Raw genomic sequence first — 22,560 nt, 5'->3', positions numbered from 1 at the left:
CACCGTTAGAGCCCTGCATGTCGACTGTACAGTTACACTTCATTCTATTTCAGGTTGTTCACAGAGGCTTAAAGGATAATTCTGTTTTTTTCTCTTTTTTTGGTCTCATTTTCTAAGCTCCAGTCATCCTTTTTCTTTTTTTTTTATCAGTAATGCACCAAACCACTGTTAATTACTGAGATCTGGGAACACAACATGTTTACAACTGAGTCTGATAAGGACAAAGCTATGAGAGGTAAGTTGATAACGCCAGGTTGTAAACAAGCAAAAATGTTTGGCCTATTATCTAAAGCAGAGTCCTGAACACAGCAAAACCTGGTATTGACGGATTTAAGAAATATCAAATTGAAAATCTGACTCTAAGGCAGCGTTTGCTTTTAGTTTAGCCCTGAATTTTAATTTTAATTAAATTGAGCCTGTCTGTCACAGATTACTTTGGTGGGCTGCTTCGCAACGTGATTTGTTGAGAAAAAGCTTTTGTGGAGTCCTGTGTGTGAGTATTCTAAAATGCTGTGCAGTGTTTTTTGCCATCTGATACTGTATGTGTTTAAATATAATGTGTTACTGTCTGCGCCTTAAACTACCCTCCTCCATCAACTCAGCCCTCTGTGCTGGAGCTGCAATAAATACATTATGTTGAATACCCCCACTGAAAACAGACAAAAGTAACACAGCAACACACACAGTGGATTGAAGACTGATGACGGACTGTACTGTTGACAAACCTGGTGCTGATCCGCAGTCTGAGGTTCAGATACATTTGATCTTAAATACTTTACATGGAGGTGACAAGTGTACTTTCAAGCTGCGACTTCAACCACAGTAAGTACAGTAGGCTGCAGAGTCTTCTTTTTTTTTCTGTCCGTCTGTCTTTTACTCTTTCAGATCATTTTTGTTCACCTGGTGGTGGGGTGGGGGGGTTAATACTGCGGACGCGGACGCTGGAGCTGAAACTAGAAAAATAAGAGCCCAGCTGGAAAAACATGGAACTATCGTTTAAATACAAAACAGGAGTGAAGGTTTGATTCTTTGTTGTGATGCCACATTATGTAATAATGTAATAAATGTTCACCTTGTGATGTAATAACGTGGCATTTTGTAATAATCTGCCACATTTTGTAATAAAACTCTTGAATCCAATGTGTTTTAACTTTGCTGCATTTTACTGTATAAGTTGTTACGTAATTATTACATTTTCTTCATAAAAATAATGCACCATGCTCATTTTGTAATAATTTGGCGCAATTTATAATTTTTTTTTACACATTACGTTCAAGAATTTTATTACAATATGTGTCAGATTATGACAAAATGCGGCATTATTACATCACAAGGTGAAAATGTATTATAATATTACATAATGTGGCGCTGCATGCCTCTTTGTTTAATTTTTTTTTTTTTTAAACAAGAAGTTGAGGAGCATACACACACACACACGCACGCACGCACACACACATACATGCACCAAAAAAAAAGGAAGATGGCTACCCTAATGCTTGGTCTTAGGCCAAGTCAAACTGTGGATTTGAAAATTTGGTGTATTTACAGTTTCACAAGTCTGTAATAGCTCAGTACAAGTTCATACCTGCTGTGCTGGATAAAATAGGAGTGTCTCTCATTTCACCGTGTTTTCTTCCTGAGTGTTTTCCCCTATCACCACTATCTGTACATTTGACAACTGTCCGCTGGCGTCCAGCTGCAGCCCCTGAACCCCCTCAGTCTGCGCCTCCTGGATTTGGCACTGCGTCTCCTCGCCGTCGGCCGCCATCGTCACCTCCATCCCGCTCTGGATGACCATGGCCGCCCCGTCGGCGCCCGGCTCGCCCGTCAGCTGCAGCTCCATCACCCCGACCCCGACCCCCCCCTGCTCCACGGGGGCCGGGTTGATCTCGATGACCGTGTGCTCCGTGTGCCCGCCGTCCGCCTCGCCCTGCATCATCTCCTGCTGCACCAGCACGGTGCCGTCCACCATCTGGCCCTCGATGGGCACCACCTCGCCGCCGCCGCCGCCGCCCTGCTGGCTGAGGTGCAGCAGCTCCACGGGGCTCACCATGGTGGCGCCCAGCTGGCCCGAGGAGTCCTGCATGGCCGCGGTGGCGCCCACCAGCGTGAGGCCGGAGGACGGGTGCAGGGTGATGGTGTCGGCCTTGCCGTCGCCGGCCACCATGTAGCGGGTGAAGAGCTGCGAGCCGGCGGGGAGCAGGGTGACGGTGTTGGAGGACTGGGCGAGCGAGGCGATGGGCAGGCCCGTCACGGTGAAGGGCTGCCCCACCGAGGACAGGGAGATGGGCGAGAGAACGGTGAACTGCTGGGGCTGGAGGGCGGCCTGCTGGTTGACGACGGGGGAGGTGAGGAGGGTGGTGGTGGAGGCGGGCCGCTGCAGGCGAGGCCGCTTGGTCGGCCGCTTGGTGGGCGTCTTGTTTTTGGGCGGCTGCGGGCAGGAGAGGAGAGCTCGCACCTGCTGCTGCTTCCTCTGCTCCTCCAGCTGCACCTCCAGGTCTGAACGGGGGGAAACCACAAGACAGCCATGAGCAAACACAGCAGCTTTTTTATTTATTTTTTTATTCTATCCACAAGTTTCCGAACATCATTTATGGTCAAAACCGGAAGCCGGTTTTGCATTTCCGGTGGAATTGTACGTTTACGTTTCCATGGTTTTCAGTCGTTTCAGTCGGTAAGCGCATGGATCTATTAACGCTGGCTTTTAACACGGATGTCAATTTGTGTGGTATCCATTGTTAAAAGCTGGTGTGATGATTCAGATTTTCATTGAAAAAAAAAAATCCATACATTTACCGCAACTACCGAAACCATGGAAACCGTACCAGTGTACGTTTTTGACATTCGGAAAAAGGTGGATACATAATTTTCACCTTTGTTTCGTTTTTGTTGTTGTTGCTACTACCGTTTTTGTTTGTTGATGTTGCTGTTGTTCTTTTTTGTCCTTCCTTTTCGGTTTAATTTTGCATGTATACCATGAATTACTATGGATTTGTACCAATGATTTATATTTTTGTGAAATAATATATATATATGAAAAACACAAAATAAAATAAAAAACAAACAGCAGCTTCACATTAATGTGCCTCTGACTCATTTTCCCTGAGATTACATTTTACACTGCCACTATGTGACATTCAGAGAGTTATAGCAAATGCAGCTTAAACCACCAAATGTCGAGTCCAATCTCCAGACGACAACACTGACTCATTAACTCTCCAAGAGTTGGAGCATCACCACTTTTTAACATTTCAGACTTTTTCCAAGTAGTTTCAGGTCACAGTGATGCATTTCATCACATTTAATATGACTGAATAACAGAGGTGGGTAGTAATGCGCTACATTTACTCCATTACATTTACTTGAGTACATTTTTGGATAAACTGTACTTGTATGAGTAGTTTCAGTGCAGCATACTGTACTTTTACTTGAGTATATTTGTGAAGAAGAAGTACCAGGGTGTAAAATAACTTTTTACCTCATCAGCCATTGGCTAGTGACCTCCACAAATTTACCGACTAACATATTTCTCACCGGCCAAATTAATAAATTATGCCTTGTTTGTCTAAAAGTAATTGCCTTACGTTTTTAGTATAAAAATCCAACTTAAGCAACATTTAAAAAGCTGCACATCCTGGCATATTACAGTCAGGTATTGTCCCTCCTCTGTTAAAAATAAAAGGAGGCTGAAAATCACAGGACAATGTCTGTTCTATCTTGAAATGTGTGTTTCTCTTCTATAATATACATTCTACATCTCGGAGGCGACGCCTTTCCACATACGGGAAGAGCTCCGTGGGAAACAGTAGGAAAGACACAACCTGAGGGTGGAGCCGTGCACCATGGACATGCACAAAAAAAACATGGCGCATCGAATGCGCACCGCTACGGCGTCTCAGTTGTTACGTGTTCTTTGGGATTATCTGAATAAGCTTATTGCTATTTTATATTTTTGTGTATATTATTATGTATATATTATTCTAAAGTAACAATACTGCTACTTCAGTAAATGTTTTGGCTACTCTACCCACCTCTGCTGAATAGCTAGACTTTAGGCACAGAAAGTAGATTTTCTCTCCCAGCGGCTCCTCATCCACAGACAGGTGGCACAACCACAGGATAGTTACCTTCATTTGATTGGTGTTTTACTGTATTGTGTACACACAACTCAGAGAAGGGCAGCCTTAAAAGTAGCCAACTCAAATTTAACCCAATTTATAGCCGTAAGCACACACCGCCCTGTGGCATTAAAATGTCTTTATGAATGTTTTTTTTCAATTATTGTATTGATTTATCATGTATTTTCCTATATTGCTATTCATTGCCAGGTACCATAATACTGTTTACGCCTCAAAAGGTGGGAAAATAAGGTTGAAGAATCCCAGCATTACCCTTTAGAGTGTTTTAACGTTTAATTTTCAGGTGTTTGATGAAAACAGGCCGTGGTCATTACTGCAAACCCACAGATTGGCTCCTGCTACTTCATCTCAGTGCCGTCTTGGAGCTGTTCTCCACATGTGGTGTCACACACACGTCTGGGCCAACAGTCTTGTTAGTTTGGAATTATTTTTATTTCAGTGCATCTCTAAATAAATCCTAATATTACTGTGGTGAAAAGAAGGATTAATACGTTGCAGTTGTTAGCTGCCAAGCCTTATCATTTTGCCACTGTTAAGACTTCTTGATCCTTGTTTTTCACTGTGCATAATCAAAATAATGTGTTTGAGAAGAAATCTTTGTCCTTGTACGATCTGTAATTTTAAGACTGGTACATTTACTTCAGTAATGATTTGCATAATCTCCCCGGGACTTTGGGCCTTGGTGGAAATGCAGATGACAAGAGAACACTGGAACCTTTTAGTTCCTGAAAAGAAAGTTTGGGTGGAAAAGCTCCTTTACGGTCGACACAGGACCACAGCAGGTTCTCACCTGTTGACCATGGAGGTGGGAAAATGCTTTGCTAGCAGGTTAGACGTTGTGAAAGCAGTGGCTGCAGTGTTTTGAGGTAGGCTACAGGTGAGCAGTGGATTAGTTACTTTCAGTTTTTCTGCATAATACATGACCAGTATAAAGTATATAGATACTGATGAGGATACAGTATATCTGTTAATAATGCTATAATATACAGGATTGGGGAGTTAACAGATTACATGTAATGGCGTTACATTTTGGGATACAAAAAAGCTAACTATAATCCATTACAGTTCAGAAAAAAAAAATATATATATATATATATATATATATAGTATATAAATTATATTTATATTATAAATTATATTTAATAAAAACAGGGATTACTTACCAAACATATAGCAGCTACAATGCAGCAGACAAGTGCACAGTGCGCACGCATAGCGACACTTTCCGACACAACACCACAATTAAACCAGCACGTGAAACGACACCCGTGTAGCCTCGATCTGTGTGTGCCCCAATTTCCTCACACTGTTCTGTCTCTATTGTGGTTTATCTCTGACTGTCGGATCAAACCATCGCCCACTGCTCTCCGTCTCTGGAGCCCAGAGCAGCTGGAGACTCCAGATCACAAGATCACAGGAGCACTACCAGCTAATGTGATAACAACAGCTGTGTATAAAGTGAGACATAAAGGTCAACAGCAGATCACTTTGCCTTTCTGAGGTCCATTCACTGTTCAACATTAAGCTTTCTGTTTGTAGAACAGATGTTTTGTATCATTACTTGTTGTGGTTTTCCACCTCCATCATTATGTTTTCTACCTCCATGAGGTCCTGTCAGCTACAGGACCCTCTGACTGACCGCTGAATAATGTTGACCAAGTGTTGATTTTACAATCAGGATCTTATGTTGTCTTGTCTTATATTTTGAAATTCACCTTATGGCTGCTCAATGCGTTTGACTTCCTGTTTGGAGTGATCTAATCTACGTGGATTGATGCGTGCTGGCTGCGTGATATTCTTCATTTGCATTTTTGGTAGCCTATTGAAGTAATTTCAAAAGTAACTAAAACTAGGTAACTAAGTTACTGATTACATTTATTTAACAGGTAACTTGTAATTGGACTGGATTACATTTTTAAAGTATAACTCTTCCAACCCTGATATTACGTATATAATAAAGGTTTCATTTGCTTTAACTTTTTCACATTTTTCTATAATTGAATAAAAAACTGAAAGACTTTAACACAGTGGATCAGAGGGGGAAAAAAAGTGTTCAAGTTTTTATAATGAAACCAAACCTAGCATCAAGTGCATGATGATGATGATGATATACTCACTGGAGAGTGTGTTGAGGACCTGCTCCTGGCTGGGATCCGTCTGCTGCCGCCTCCTCTCCAGGATATTCTTGACCGAGTCCAGGAGGCCGAACACCTGGGCCAGGTTACTGAGCACCGCCACCTCTACCAGACAGGAATCTGGGATCAGTGCGGCAATCAATCAAAGCGTCACTTTGTCAGTCAGAAAGAAGGAACTAATTCAGCTGTTGCATAACGAATGGTTAGGTATTCAATCAGTACTCTCACAGAAACCGACGGTGGCCTTTCTACGAGCCCCCCGGTGTCGGTTTTCCATCCTATGGACCACTTGCACAATGTAGTGTACTTCCGCTTTAAGAAGTTACGGTCCGGCGGTCATCTTTACCGTAGCGCTTTCTGTATTTAGATTAGCCTACATAACACTTTACACCCAACTCTTTCATTCTACATTCGTTTGTAATTTTGTATCTAATTTTCATTTAGCCAGTATGCTAACTTAGCCGGGCGGCTAACGGCGAAATGCGATCAATGATTAAATGATCAGAAATGCTTCGACCAATATAAACAAAAATGCAAACAGAACCAACTATACTAGTAACAATATGTACAAACATGAATGAAAAATGTAAGTGTTGTATGTAATTTTATTTAGCCTCTAATTTTCATATAGCCAGGCAAAATGCCTAATGCTTCGACTACTATATATAAAAATACAAACTGAACTGACTATACTATTAACAACATGTACAAACATAACTATGAATGTAGAATGAGAGAGTTAGGTGTAAAGTGTTATAGGCTAATCTAAATTTAGCAAGCGCTATGATAAAGATGACAACTGGAAGTGAGCGGACCGTAACTTCTTAAAGCGGAAGTACATCACACTACACTGTGCAAGTGGTCCATAGCTTTCGTCAACAGCTGAATTTGTTCTTTCTTTTCTGAATTGTACTGTTATGATGATGCAGTTCTCAGCAAATGTTTCACACGAGCGTTAGTCTGTACCTGTGTCCTGAATGGCAGCCAGATCCCTGAGCTGCTGCACGCTGTTCAGCAGCTCTAGCAGCTCGGTGTTGATGTTCGTCACCACCTCGCCAAGCAAACCCACATCGGCAATACCCTTCCAGAAGTTCAGCGTGTCCTCTGTGGAACGAGACAAAAGCGAGGGAAGACGTCAGTCACCGGTGAGATCGGTGTTTATCCGCAGACAATTACCACTGTGGTGAAATGAGCCAATGACGATCGGTGTAGGGATGTGACCTGAGATCTCATTGGATTCCTTCTTGTCTGCAGATTCCAGCGAACCGGAGCTCCAGTCCACCTTCCCGCTCAGAACGTCCGGTCTGTCCTCGCCCACTACGCCACCGTTCCCCAAAACCACCTGAGCTGCAATGATACAGGAGAGCACCAGAGACAGACTGAAACTACGGTTCAGGGTGGGAATTAGACTTCATTCAGACTGCTGAAGCTAGCTAATGTTCATCAACCAAATCACAAGTATCAGAAATGTCGAGTGCAGAATTGCTTCTTAAAGTTTTAGTTTGAAAACTCCAGGGATGCTTTGTAGTCTGGACAAGATCTTTGAAAATGATGATGATGACGAATTAACCTTCCTCTTGTGTTCAGGTCACCACTGACCTGTTTTTAGGTTTTTAATGCATAAAAAGTACCACATACATTTGTTTATTGCATCAAGGCTTTTTTACTTTGTCAGGAATCTCTATTTAAACAAAATAAAACAAACAAACAAAATTCTAAAATGCTCTGGTTAAATTTATGACTTTTTTGTTTTTCTGGTCAATTTTGACCCGGTTATAACGATAAGAACAATAATGAGAGTTAAAACTGAAATCCTAAGTGCAAAACCAACCTTTTCATGGATAAGGAGCCTAATGTAACCAAGAGATGAGAAACTAATGGGATGATAAATCATTGTTTTTAGTGTTTTATGGCTGATTTAAGATTCGGGTCAGAACCGACCGTAACACAAGAGATGGAAGGAGAAAGCTGACAAGAGGAAGGTTACAGTGAAGCCAAGGGGTATACTGACAAAAAAGGCCCCAAAAATATTAAAACCAACCATTTCCATGGATAAGGAAGTCTAACAATGTAACCAAGAGAAGAAAAACAAGTTGGATGGAAAAAATGTTTTTAGTGTATTTTTGACTCGGATCAAAAGTGACCCTAACACTAGAGATGGTAGCAGAAAGCTGACACAAGACAAAGGTTAAAGAAAACGTGTTGTCTTGCTCAGTGCTGCTGTGTAGTTGACATCTGCATTGTTTCTATGGAAGGAAATGATTTCCAATGTAAGCCTAAAATGGTTGTCTGGATGCAAATTTTTTTTTTGTTTTTTGTTTTGTTTTAATTCTGTTTGGAGATTGAAATGTTACTATTGTAGATATAGCCTGAGATCTTAAGGCAGTGTGTTTTGCCTGTTGATGATTTCAGGACTTAAAAACTATGTGTTTAGAGTTCAAGTCACAGACTGTGTGTGGTATTCTTTGGTTTTCTATTTAAGTCCAGAGGTTTTGCTCCCATGCACTCTTCTCTAGGATCTCTTGGTCAAGAGAGGACGGGTCAGCAGCTCAGACAAAACATGGTTTGTTGCAGCATAACTCTGCCTCAAGAAATCAATGTTTCTTTATACGATCCATAAAATCTGAAACGAGACTGATGGAGCCAGATTCTGAATGAGGAGTATAAAAAACAATACACCATCCTAACCGACAGACTGACCAGTCATGACCATGACATGCTCTCACCTTGAGAGGACGTGGGCGTGTTAAGTCTGCTGCCATCTGGAGGGAAGCGTGTGTTGTTGATGAGAAGGTCAAACTTGGTGCTGCGACACGTGTTGGTACACAGCGTGCTGTGCTGGTAGAAGTCGAGCTGACCTGAATCCATCATTTTTCTGGAGAGCAGATATAAAGAATGGGATCAACTAGTGACAGAATAAATGATTGATCCTCACAGTATGTTATCAGTTTAGATCTTTAAAAATATTATTCCCTTTGTCTTCACCAAAAATGGACACAGATATTTAGGTTATTTATTTCAGGCACTGTCTCTTCAGATTTTAATATGCATTCAACATGTGCTGCCTGTGCACTGTGTGAAGTGGAACAGCTGAAGCAGGCAGGACTTGCCCACACAAACAGCCTGGGTGGTAAGAATAAAATCTGAGCTGGTTAAAAAAAGAAAAAAAAAAACCTATAGGGCACAAGTATCCCACAATGCAGGGAGAGCTTCAGCAGAATGCAATATGTGTTTATAGCTTCTCTAAATCAGGGAGCGTCTGGTATCAACAGTGGCTGTGGGGAGCGAATACAGTAACACAGCACACAACAGCAGCAGTACAGAAAACACAGCATTTCACAGAATAAAAAAGGAGAGGATAACAGTTTTTGTAAGTGGTCAGACATAGAAATACACCCCAGTGACACACAGACCACAGATGAGAATCAATATGAAAGGGACAATTCAACCCTTAGTTTAGTTTGAAAGATATAGAAATCATTGTAGGACGTCGCTCCAGATAAAATGCCAAGATACCATCATGTTTAAAATTATGGGTGTGTATAATCTGGCAATACGATACATATCACAATACAGGGGCAACAATATGAAATATTGTGATATTATAAGTGAGACAATATATTTTTGACTGTGCTAAGTTAGGTAAGGCTCAAACATGTGATGAGCCACAGACCTGAGCTCTGATGTGATGTAATGTTAATGTAATGTTTGCATGCAAATTGTTGATTAAAAATTGCAAAACAAAATATCGCAATATTTCAGTTAATATTTTCTTTCACCCCTATTTAAAACTTAAAGGGATAGTTCAACATTTTGGCAAATTCGCCTATTTCCATAATCCCTAGGGTTGTTACCTTTAATTGTCGGTGCAGGCTATTTTTAGATCAGCGGGGCAGAGACGTGAGCAATGGAGGCACACGGCACTTTTGCGTTTCCCTCATGAAACTAAATACACAATCCAACAACTCCGAAACGCTCTCTTGGACAAGTTGTGACCTGCACATTCACCACACTATGAAATAATATTATGCATGAACAGGGCTCCAGACTAACTTTTTCACAGGTAGCACCGGTGCCACCTAGCTTTTCATTTAGTAGCACCAAAACAAATTAGGTAGCACCATATTTTTCTGTTATTAATACGTGACCTAATACACAGAGTGGCATGTTTAAAGAGGCTGCAGTAGAGTGGGCTGTTGATGAGGTAAGAATGCTAAAATAATCAACTATAGACCACAGTGATGGAAAGAGTACAAAAAAAAATCTGTTACCTTGATGAAATTGTACTCAAGTAAAAGTAAAAGTAGGCCTACTGGTATAAAAATCTACTCAAGTAAAAGTAAACTCATTTAAAATGTACTCAGAGTAAAAGTTACTTAGTTACTTCTTTTGGGTGAGGGGGTATAGTGGCCAGGGATTGGCCTCACATTCTCCGTGCATGTCTCTGTGTTCCAAATCCGTCCCTTCTCCATCGATACACTGGTCTCCATCATCTTTTAGCTCGTGGCACCAACTTCTCTATTCTGACCTTCTGACACTGCAGTTGTCCAGGTAATCAGATGGACAGTTACTGGCACTAAGGTTGTCACGATCATGATCAGGATACTAACATTTTCAACTCAATATCGATATTCGGGAAAATATTCAATACTCGATACCATTTTCAATACCACAGGGATAAAAAAAATATTATAATAATAAAAATCTCTCTCTCCCTCCCTCACTCACACACACCTGCTTCTTTACTGTCTTTCCTGTCTGCTCTCAAGGAGGGGGGGTATTTTACTGTAGTCTCTCTCTTTCACACACACACACACACACACACACACACACACACACACACACACACACACACACACACACACACACACACACACACACACACACACACACACACACACACACACACACACACACACACCTTTACTGTAACTGCTCTGAAGCAGTGCGCTTCTTGTCTGTTCCTCTGAGCTCCTAGATGACCATGGATCAACAATGGGCTCCTACATTTAACTCAACGGGCCGGTACCGAGAATGAAGTCGGGCCGCGCCGGTCCACGGTCCCGTTAAAAACAATCAACACCGCCGATGATTTCATTTAGGAAAAAAAAAAAAAAAAAACACGCCTCGGACAGGACGTGAAATGTGGACATGTCTGGGCAAACAGGACGTTTGGTCACCGTAAACGTATGGACATGCCTGATAAAGTTAACGTCAGCTAGCTGCGGATAATGGTTAATAATAATAAGACTACAACATTACAGCGACTAGCCCTGTGCACATGTAGCGGTGAGGGGGAGAGGGAGTGTACCTGCCTGCTGCTGTGTGCGTGTGTGAAGGGAGAGGGAGAGAGAGAGAGAGAGAGAGAGAGAGAGGCGGCGGCGGCGTATTTTTGACTGACAACCCATGCAGACGCAGTGCAAGTCCATCTATTTATTTTTTTACTTTGTAACGGAAGCTATTTAAAATAAAATAAAAACTAGGCTACGTTTTTTTTCCCCACTCGTCCTCCCGCAAGTAGTAGCACCGGAGCGACAACATTAAATTTTAACTCGCACCTTAAGAAATTAAGTCGCATATGCGACCTAATAGGTCGCACGCTGGAGCCCTGTGCATGAAGCAAATACTCAGAACTACTTGCGCTTTTTAAGTTACTCTGCCGAGCAGCCGTGTCTGGGATGTAGTTCCGGCTAGGCATTTGCCTCGAAAACAACTGTTTCGTAATGTTACATTATTATCTCATAGCGTGGTGAACGTGCAGGTCACAACTTGTCCATTGGAGTGTTTTGGAGTTGTTGGATTGTGTTTTTGATGAGTTTGGTGAGGGAAAGGCGAAAATACTGCACGTCGTGTAGAGCTCACGTCTCTGCGCCGCCGATCTAAAAACAGCTTGCACTGACAATTAAAGGTATCGAACCTACTGCTAAGACTATAGGGATTATGGCAATATGCTAATTTGCCAAAATGTTTAACTATCCCTTTAATGTTGTAAAAGAGGCAGCTTTGCCAGCAAGTGACAAAGTGTTGTGCTGCCAGCGCTGCACAGACCAGACCAGCTGTTTTGATCCAGACCGAGTCTATAGCAAAAGCAAGAGTTAAAAGAGATTGGGAAATGCAAATGCTTAGTTAACTGACTCCCTGCAGAAAAAACCTGTCTGAGATACATCTTGGATGTGTTCGACACAGACACACATAAGCAGTCTCTCATTTCATCCTGCCTCTCTACTCCAGAGCCGGCAACATCCCTATGTAGAATGTTTACATGCTAAATTCACAAGAAGGCGTGATGATTGGGGTTATTTGCTAGGGGTGTGCATTGGCACTGCCCTCACAATTCGATTCGATTCGATTCGATTCTCCGATGCATTGCAATGCATCAAAATTCTACTGCACACAACACGGCAAATTTTTCATCAGTCATGAAATATTTAACAACAGATTTTATCGGCTGCTATGTGTGTATTATCACTCTCCTGTATCTTTGACATAAATGTCATAAAATAAAATAAAATTGAATGGTACAGGTATTGGATATGGGATTTTCAAACCTGAAAAAGAAAACATAAATCACTTCTAGGACTGCCCCCAAAAATTAGCCGACCAAAATTTCATTGGTCGATTGGTCGCAGGAAAAAACAAACAAACCTTTGGAGCTGTGTCTTGTCAATATTAACTCAAAATCAATATGACTTAACTATATGAAAGACTACAGGGCTTTTATTTTGAAGGGCCCGATACAGGAAGTCGTGACACTTTCTGTTGTGGTTTTTTTTTACACGGCACGGCAGGTCTCTCTCTCTCTGCATCAGAGACCCCCCAGCCTGAGCTCAGTCACTCCCCCTCCTCTACTGTGTTTATTGGTGATAAACGGGCATGTTGCCTGTAGTAACGGTAAAACCCGACCGGCTTGTTGAGTCTCGGACCCGACACGGCCGGACTCACGAGCGTTAATTAATTAATTCTCAACCCGACCGCGGGTGAAAAATAAAAAAAGGAAAAAGAAATCCAGCGGCAACACTGCAACTGCTGGTGCTGCTGCTTAGCCTGTAGCTACGGGCTGCGCATGTCGTTGCTCCGTAAATACCCACGGAGGTAATTGAAACTTCACAACTTTATTTGAGGCCAGAAAATAAACAGTGACATAATCGATTATGGCACGTTGCCGCATCGATGCTGAATCGGGCATGTCCCGCATTGCAATGCATCGCCGAATCGATTATTGTTGACACCCCTATTATTTGCCATACAGCCGTATAGGTAGTCAGTGCACTGATTCAAATCTACTGCTGTTAACACACCGACTGTCCATGACTTCCTACTACACAACCCAGCATCAACACTCCACACTATCTTTTATCATACAAGAACATGATAATGATTGCACTTGTTGAGGAGCATTTGGAAGTAAAGGGCCTGCACTTGACTTTATAATAAGTCATTATCAGTGTCACTGCACTGCAAACAAGCAGCGCTCAGAACATAAAAATACTGAAAGATTTGATTTATTGGTCCCCATGGGAAAAATTTGTCTTCACTGACTGTATGTTACAATGACGGACAACATTGTACATCACAAGACAGACAACAACAGTAATTATAAACCTAAATTTAAAGTCCCCTCACCTCAGCATGACTCCGCCCATCCTGATGGCTCTCTTCCAGTCTTTCAGTGTGGCTTTCCCAGAGATGTGCACAAACTGTTTGGGGCTGATCAGCTGGTCTTCATACTGGTGGAGAAATGTTGTACAGAGGCAGGTCAGCATCACATTGCTTTCTTGTTCCCTGGCTAAGCTTGTTGCCCTGTCCTATATTAAAGGACAATTCTGTGAAAATTCAACCTGGAGCTATGTTTTCCTAATATTTTAGGTCTAAATGATGGATTCTGAAGATTGTCTTTTGAATTGCTCCTGTTTTGCAGTAGTTCTGTCTGGCCCTGCATCCCTAAGGCAGCGATGAATGGGTACTGAATATGAATACTGATCTTATGCTGTTTAGGTGGTTTACATCTCTCAAAACCGCATTGTTTTTCCACAGACAGCGTCAGATGGCTACTCCAAAACACACTGAGGGGTTTGTTTACTTCAAGCAAGCCGACATGTTTGTAAATGGAGCTGTAACACAAAGTCTGGCGAGGTCTCGCGTGAGAGTCGGGTTGACGGCTAACTAACAGGTTGTCTGAAGCTCCCGTTTGTTTTATCAACAAAGTAATATCAACTCAGAGCCACAAGGTCTTCTTAGCAGTAAGAGTAAGTCCGGATATTGTTTATTCTGCCTGTAAACATACTGAGCCGTCAACTCAACTCCTGCGACATGTTTGTAAACGGAGCTGTAATACAAAGTCAAGCTTTGTATTACAGCTCCGTTTACAAACATGTCAGCTTTCTTGAAGTAAATAAACTACAAGAATGTCGGTGTATGTGTGAATAGCCATCTGACATTGTGGGAAAAAAGTGGTTGTGAGGGATGTAAACAGCCTAAACAGAGTAAGATTGGTCTGCTCCTATTCATTGCTGCCGGACAGACAGAACTATTGCAGAACAGGAGACATTAAAAATACCTATAATATTAGGAAACTAGAGCTCCGTTGAATTTGCCTGCAATTGTCCTTTAAGTGTTTGTTTCTGTATTGTCCAGTCAAACCTTTTGTCTTCTGTCTTAACAAAGCTGTGCAAGCCTTTTTGCTGCGAATTGATGGGTTGATTTACTTCACACTTCAGTTTTTACGGCCTAATGTACTGTGTGTTTACGATGCTGACAGAAGCCTCCCTTCTCCTGCACCACTTGTTCCTGATGTGTTTTTTTTTTTTTTTTTAGCTTTGTTGCTCTGAGTCATCATTTTATTTTGGTGAGAACATATGTTGTACTTGGATGCTCATTACAGCTTCTACTAGACCAGCTATGATAGATAATAAGTGTCAATTTAATGCAAATTATTCATAACACTACATATGAAAAAAGAATTGAACGAAACCAAACCTAAAGCTAAGAAATCTTCCAGGCATAAAAGATAACATTCATCTTATTTAATTATTCATGACACATGTCAACAGTACATGTTTATTTTACTGCTGAATGACTGATTAGACAGTGGCCTTTATGTCCAGTGATGTTTTGTAATAACAAGTCACCTATACATTTTCTGCTGAGTTTTAGTGTTTGTAAAAATACAGTTTATGTCTCCTGCGACGCATTTGAAATTTAAAAATGAGGATAATTCTTTGTAGTTCCCATTTTGCTTCAGCATAGACTTCAAAACCATAATGAATACCAACCTTTACACATTTCACGTTGATTCCCGGGCACACAAACTTCTTCACTAGCAAAACAGCTTTACAGTCGCCGCATGTTATGGGACAGCCGATCTCGACATCATCTCCATCGGTTTGTTCTAAGACAAGAGGAAAGAGACGCAACATTTCAAGTCGGACAGATTGGAGAGAAACCACAGAAATCTGTTGAGAAGTCCAGACGTCATTTTGATCATCTTACCTGGTTGTGCTTCGACAGCCATGACGGCCGCGTCTGTTTCAGCAGATTCATCTCTGAAAAGACATTTAGTGTTTTTTACATTTCCTCTAGGTAACAGATTGCAGATCTATGTTCCATCCAGCTACTTGGGAGTAGTGCTCTTGGTGATGATTAGCCTTGATTAAAACCAAATAGTGGCTAATGCATTTGTTACATTCAATATTTCTGAAATTAATTGTAACTTCAGTCCACATACTAGCTTTAACAACAGTCTTTAATATGCCACGCCTTGCCTGTGTACATACCCTGTGGTGATTGGTTGGAGCTGGAGGATGACCTGAGTCTTATTAGGGTCATCGGGGTCACCCTCTCCATCTGCCTTTACCATTACCACCTCACCCATGGACACGGTGACCTCTTCAGTGGTCGCCATCACACTCTCAGTAAGACTCAAAGAGGGCCTGTTTTCACAGCACAGCTGGCCGGGAGTTTGCTCATCTGAAGGAGAAATAAATAATAATGATAATAATAACTTTATTTATCTCCCACCTTGCATCTCAAGGGGCTTAAACAAAACAACATCAAACATTTAAAAACAATATTAATCAAGATGGCTCAAAAGGCAATAAAACAGAGCGATAAGCAATAAAACATACAAATAAAAGCTAGCCTGAGTTAGGGAAGGATAGAAAAGTAAAACAATGAAAAATGACATCAAACCTTGGTTCAGAAGAAAAAACATGCTGCGTTGTGACTTTTTTGACATTGACACTTGTTTCAGACAAAATTACTTTCCAAATTAATTAAAAATAAGAATAATTAGGCGGAATTTAGCTTGGAGAAAAAACCACAGACAAATAAAATAAAATAAATAAAAGGTTTAGCTAGGCTATGTTACAGCACTAGCTAAGTTAAAACACTCTAAAACCAAAGTGTTATTGTACGTTACATGTTAACAAAACTAACTAGCATTTGTTTTAAGAATTAATAGCTATACCGTTATTTAACAAATAATCAAACCAAACACTTTCCTGCCAGCTAAGAACACACACAGCTAACAATCGTTTTACAATTAGGCCATCACTTACAGGTTTTTTTTTTTTTTTTTAAAGAAAAAAATAGTAATATAATATCATATCCACTTATTATAAAATTAAAAGTCACATTTCAGAAAAGCCTCGACCGCCCCAAAATGTATTTTTGTCCGTGAACTAACCACAACTATATCAACCAACTCTATGAACGACGCTTTCCGTCGGGTTAGCATTACTAGAATGTCAAACTGTCATTTTTGAATCAAGATGTAACGGTAGTAGTGTGGTGGGGTTCCCCGCGCACCCGGGAACTGAAGCCGCAGTTTTAGGCTGATATAGAGGGATGATGTGCGGCATGAGGTCCGTAGAGCACTCACAGGGACACTAGTGCTAAATTCATCAGTTTTGATAAGGATGAGAACACTTGTATGTGTTAAAGTTGGCCGGGTTGTGGCGGCTGGAGCGGGGCAGCCGGCTGCTTTTTCGCCGCTGAGATCCTCACAGCTCAGCTCGACGGTAGCCATTATGGCTAACTGCAAGGGCGTAACTTGGTGTGTGGGAGGACTGGACATTAATGTGAACTATACTGTCCGAGACGGGTAAAGCTTTGCATTTACAGTGTGACGGTTACGTGCCGCTTGTCTATGAACCGTACGTCCCTTCGTAACTCTGCATTTTAACTCTCCGCTCCCACCTCAAAATGACGTCTCCCTGTGCGGCGGCACGTACAGCAAACAACGGCACGGCGACGGCGTTGCCCCTCCATTCTGTGCGAGCCTGGACGGCTGAACCCCCCCCTCTCCGCAGTATACCCGAAACCCCCGGTTAATACGACCGTTTGTGTCGTGGGAACGGCTGGTACTTTATCGCTAAGTCTATTTAAAATCCTACGGATGGAAATAGGCTTGTCCTTACCGTTTTATGAAGAGAAACACATCCCTAGATTGTGGAGAGCTGCGGCGCATGCGCACTTCGGCGATATAGCATGACTTCCTGCTGAACTGCGCTCGCCTTGTTTTCACGCTCTCCTAAACCCGGACAAAATTCAACTGCAACTCACTTTTAACACTACATTGCTGTAACCTCATTAGCCGTGGTGTATAAAAGTAGAGAGCGCTTCACTCTCGGTGACACCTTCTGTTATTATACACTTTATTTAGTCACTTCTTGTGGGTTGTTCATGTTTTAATGTCCTGCTCAGTGATGCCATGTGGTGTAAATAGATGCTGGAGAGAGTCAAGCAGTTCCATTATACGATCAAAATTAGTGACGCTTAATCCCAAATGTTAAACCGAGTCTAACATTTAAGTTACCGATCTAATTGATTATAATCATTCAGTAATATTAGTCTCAACAGCACATGATAGTATCACTCCCCCTGGTAAACAGGTCCTCTCTGATTCCTGTATCGTGTCACTGCTACTGTAGACATAGCAGTCTTCCTAACTAGGTTGTGGGTTAGTGATATATTGTTTTACAGCGTAAAGGCGGGGCGCCAGGACAAGTGATCACTAGCATCCCCTGTGTTAAAAATTGTGCTTCCGAAATCTCTTGATGGCGATTCCGCAGAAAGAATGGTAATCACCACTCCTCCTGTGCAAGTCACAGCAGAAGCCCTTTTTAACGATGTACCTGAACATCTCATGGAATAGGCACGGGGAGCACGCCCTTTACTCAGAGGTGCAAAACATACAGCGCGACTTTTGCATAGAAGTGTTTAATGACGTGTAATATAAATAAAACACACAGAGATATTGCAAAAGAAATACGTATTAGTAATCAATAGTTAGGTTTAAGAACAGATGGATGTGTGGGTTTCACCGCCGAAGAGCATGACGGGTAGTGAAAGGCGGGGCAGTACATTTCTATTGGTTCTCATTGGTCGCTGTGCGTATCATCACCTAGTGCTGCGTTCGGGTAATCAATGAGCACTGTGAAAGACGAGATTCCTGTTCACCTGTCTGCTCTTAATTTTTTTAAATCTGTTTTTAAACACCTATTTGTATAGAAAATAATGTTTGAAGGTGGTTATTGTCCACACAGAGTCTGTTTGCCTATGTGTTTTACCTCAAATCCTTTGAGAGCTTGGGTGATGTTCATGAAAATAAAGGGCAACAAATAGGCTAGTTATGCATTTGTAAATGTATTGTTGTTCCCCAAATAAAAAATGTCTAATGTCTAGAGAAAAAAAATCAAAATTATCCTTCAGCACTGTGTAGTTCCTCAATGGGTACAATACAGAAACAGATACTGGGGAAATAAATCTATTTTATTCAAATTTCATTTGTGAAACCTGACAGCCTAGCATATATGATGATACTCATATGCCAAATTACAGTTAACAATTTTTTCCACTGGAAATATCTCACTATGAGCTTTAAAATCAAATCTTACTTAATGTAGCTCCTGCTTTGGGTGTACGCCGGTAGCATGGTCACCATAAATAAAATATAACCAAGGTGGTCTATGTATGATTATCCTCCTTCAACCTGCCAGAAGAGGGTGCCAAATCCTTGTTTATATGAAACAATAACCAAAAACAGAAGAATAGACCAAACATTGTTCATTGGACATCTATTTATTTATTCATTTTTTTAACCAATCAATAAAATCACATCAAATAAGCGAATCCCTTCTACATAATATATAAAATAAATAACATTTATTCGATAAAGCTGTGAAATGTGACCATGGGGCTCAGAAGCTGTACAGTTTTGTGCCATGTACCGTCCTGCAGCTCGACAGCAGCCGATGTTTTCTGGTACGGTGGCTTTATCGGTGGACTGGCATATCATTCCAGTGGGTAACGTAACATCATTAAAGGCAGAGTTCAACATTGTGTGTGAGTGGGGGGAGGGGGGGAGGGGGGGGTTTGCATCTTCACAGTCTCTCTGATTGAGTGAGACCAGAGGATCAGTTGATCAATCTGATTTAAGAAAGTGGTGTCAATCTTCTCATCTCACTCTTGGAGAGAGGGGGAATTTGCATACACCCACAAATGTTGAGCTCCTTGTTTTTTTTAGATTTCAGTGAAGACAGACTGAGGATTGGTCATGGTCCCCTTCATTACCATCATTCTCACAATGGCCATTGTTATGTACAGAATTCAGATGGAGCTGCAAATGCATTCAAATGTTTGAACTGTTAATCACTGGTGGTTAAAGAGGCAGCTGCTGCCAGCCGATGAGATATAAGTACATGTAATGAGTCCTTTTGAAATCCATTGTTTCCAGTCTTTCGGTATTGTCCTTTTAAATTTGACCCTATGCTTTCAAACACTCCGAGGCTGCCATTTTCACACTGTTGAGTGCAGTAGTTCGGGGGGAATGATTCTCATGCTCATTGGAGAACGGTTTGCTCTTAACACGCACACATTCAAACGATATTGTACAATTGAACCCTGTTTTAACATGAGACAAAAGTGAGGAAGGTAGTTGTAATAAACAGACTGGCTGTCAGAAACGGTGGTTTTGGATGGACGACGTTTATAGCTGGATTTCAAGGCATAGCACCCCTGTGATGAAGTCCTCAACCTTCACCATGAACATGAAATGTTAACATCTGATTGTCAAACGAACAAAACAAAAAAAATCACATGTTACACTGTACTTAAACCTGGCTATAACACGTGGTGGTGGTCGATAGCAGACAGAATACAACATGAGCCAGTTTAGACGAGTTAAAAAATAAAGGGTTGATGCAAGTGTTTGAGAATTACATTCCTAACCAAATGCTACGCTGCAACCACATGATGTCCAGTATGTTACCTACCAGATCCAGCATGTATCAACTTAAAGGAGGGAAAAAATATATAAGCTTGATCATGTGAACGCAAAGTAAAAACTGCAGAATGCATAATCTCTTGCTGTTTACAATGTGTATGTGAACAGTGTTCTTTTTTCTTTTTTTTTGTCATGGGATGCTGGTGAAAGGTGATTGACGGACGTGAGAGGAGGTGAGTTCCCAGGCTAAGTGTACTGTGGTCTATTGTACCCTCCAGGCCTGTAAACAACAGATTAATGGGGGCCTGCAGTCAAAAGACTCCAGAGACTCAAATGCATACGTGATCCTCTGTGTTAAAGGTAGTTACTGCCACTGTGTGGTGTGAGTTATGTGGACGGACGACGTGCTTTCACCATAAATACATCTCGTTTGCAAGCTGACCACTAACAGGCTCCGTCACAGCTGGAATTATTCATGTCACAAGTCACTAAATCCAAAAATACTCTTAACTCATGTAAAAACTAGAGTTTAGTCAACATTTCTCAGCATTATACCTCAGGTTTGTACCTTGGTGATCACTTCTGTCATACCACGATTCAGAACAAGCACTTTGATAACTTTGAAGAAATAGTTCTACATTTTGGGAATTGCAGTGTATTTAGAGCACTCTTTGAACTCTTTGAAATAAAGCAATTGAGTTTATTTCCCAAGATGTTGAAAACTTCTTTTAAGGCCCTGCCAAACAATCTGAAATAAAGGGAACTGCCAAAACCCAGCGTGGTTTAACATGGTTTGCTGGACTTCTGCAATGCCATGTGGCATCCCTAACTTTTGACTGATCTTGCCCAGGTTTTCTACATGGAAGCTAGACTCTCCTACAGATTTAAACCCAAATGGCCTTCTTCCTGATACCTAGCAAAGCACAACATCCTTTTATGCTTGTGGATCAAATGAGTTGGAATTCCTCACCAACTCAGGCCTGAACGAAATTATATTTTTGTGCATTGAGCTTCGAATAGAATAAGTTGCTGTTAGCCTAAGCTGCAGATGCAAGTCAAGCTCCCTTTTGTTTGTATTTCACATCTTTACTAACGCTGACTACATGACTAAGAGATGAATCTGTGACATACTTGATGTCTTGCTCCTATTGCTATCGTACAAATACTTCAATTGGACCTACTATAATTACAGTGCCCTATCTGTATCTTTATCTATACGCCTGAACTAGAAGTGTCTTTTTTCTTTCCTTTTTTTTTTCTTTTTACAAAAACATTAATTACTATTCACAGAATGATCAAAGATTGAAGTCAGTTTGGCTTATGTGCACATACAGCTTACGGTAGCAGGAGGAGCATATTGATTTTCAAATGGTGAAACTTATTGTAGAGTGCACTGTGTTTGTTCACACGATCAACTGAATAGCTTTTGGTGACCTTTCTATATAGTTCACTATTATTTACAATATTACAGTCACATAGGATTGCAGGCAAAGCATTGCACAAACTTTTGACAGTTATAAACCCACAATGGTGCCACATGGAATGGAAGTGATGGCCGACCACAGTGTACCACTGACAGTCCATGGTTATCTCATCTGTACCTTGAAAAACCTGCAGCTACCTGAAAAAGGACTATCGAACTCTCAGTCCCAGGAACCTGATCACCTCTGCATGCTGTCTGGAACCATGTTTCCATCCACTTGTTGTTGGAATTATCTGAAGATCGATACAAATATAAATGTGAATAAAGCCGGTTCAAGTGTGTTTCCATCTCAGACCTTTAAATCGAATGAAAAGCCGTGCACAATGATGTCCTGTGCTATTTGCGATCATATTGGTGTATCGAATTGTTTTCTTGCAATTTAAGGTCTTTCCATTCATTTTTATACTAAATCGTAAAACAGAAGGACATCCATCCTCCATCTTTAACCGATTATCTGAGGTCAGGCTGCAGACAGGCCCAGTGTGACCAGCTGCTGGAAACCACTGAAAAAACCACTGAGCCATACGCACGCCAGCCAAGTTAAGTTGGTAAATACTGCCTATAGGCTATAGACTGGTG

The 22,560-nt window shown here is 41.3% G+C and overlaps 1 protein-coding gene and 1 non-coding gene across 3 annotated transcripts; both read right to left on the bottom strand.

Annotated features, from left to right (window-relative positions):
• Positions 1 to 1,381: 1,381 nt before the first annotated feature.
• gmeb1 (glucocorticoid modulatory element binding protein 1) lies at positions 1,382 to 17,844 on the bottom strand. Of its 2 annotated transcripts, none has more exons than XM_085792292.1 (10): positions 17,692 to 17,844; positions 16,048 to 16,240; positions 15,764 to 15,816; positions 15,547 to 15,662; positions 13,898 to 14,001; positions 9,001 to 9,149; positions 7,496 to 7,621; positions 7,241 to 7,378; positions 6,257 to 6,394; positions 1,382 to 2,499 (listed from the first exon to the last, which is right to left on the bottom strand). In XM_085792292.1, the coding sequence occupies exons 2-10, from the start codon at positions 16,173 to 16,175 to the stop codon at positions 1,616 to 1,618; spliced, it is 1,836 nt and encodes a 611-aa protein (XP_085648418.1). In that variant the 5' UTR covers positions 16,176 to 16,240; positions 17,692 to 17,844; the 3' UTR covers positions 1,382 to 1,615. The 2 variants fall into 2 exon arrangements, with proteins under 2 accessions (XP_085648418.1, XP_085648419.1); XM_085792293.1 differs by having other exon boundaries at positions 6,257 to 6,379.
• Positions 17,845 to 18,264: 420 nt separating this feature from the next.
• Positions 18,265 to 18,398, bottom strand: LOC146979153 (U11 spliceosomal RNA). The gene has a single exon (XR_015037179.1). It is a non-coding gene; the product is annotated as a U11 spliceosomal RNA (small nuclear RNA).
• Positions 18,399 to 22,560: the final 4,162 nt, after the last annotated feature.

Source organism: Trachurus japonicus, chromosome 11, assembly GCF_045865225.1.
Source record: "Trachurus japonicus isolate A0001 chromosome 11, Traja_1.0".
In the NCBI taxonomy this organism is placed as follows: domain Eukaryota; kingdom Metazoa; phylum Chordata; class Actinopteri; order Carangiformes; family Carangidae; genus Trachurus; species Trachurus japonicus.
This window is presented reverse-complemented; position numbering and strand designations above follow the sequence as displayed.

Excerpts from the sequence above, each read along its gene's own strand:
- gmeb1 (XM_085792292.1), bottom strand. The coding sequence starts at position 16,175 with ATGGCGACCACTGAAGAGGTCACCGTGTCCATGGGTGAGGTGGTAATG. Across the intron at positions 15,817-16,047 it reads CTCCAACCAATCACCACAGG|AGATGAATCTGCTGAAACAG; the intron begins GTATGTACACAG and ends ATGTCTTTTCAG. Across the intron at positions 7,379-7,495 it reads GGAATCCAATGAGATCTCAG|AGGACACGCTGAACTTCTGG; the intron begins GTCACATCCCTA and ends CTCGTTCCACAG.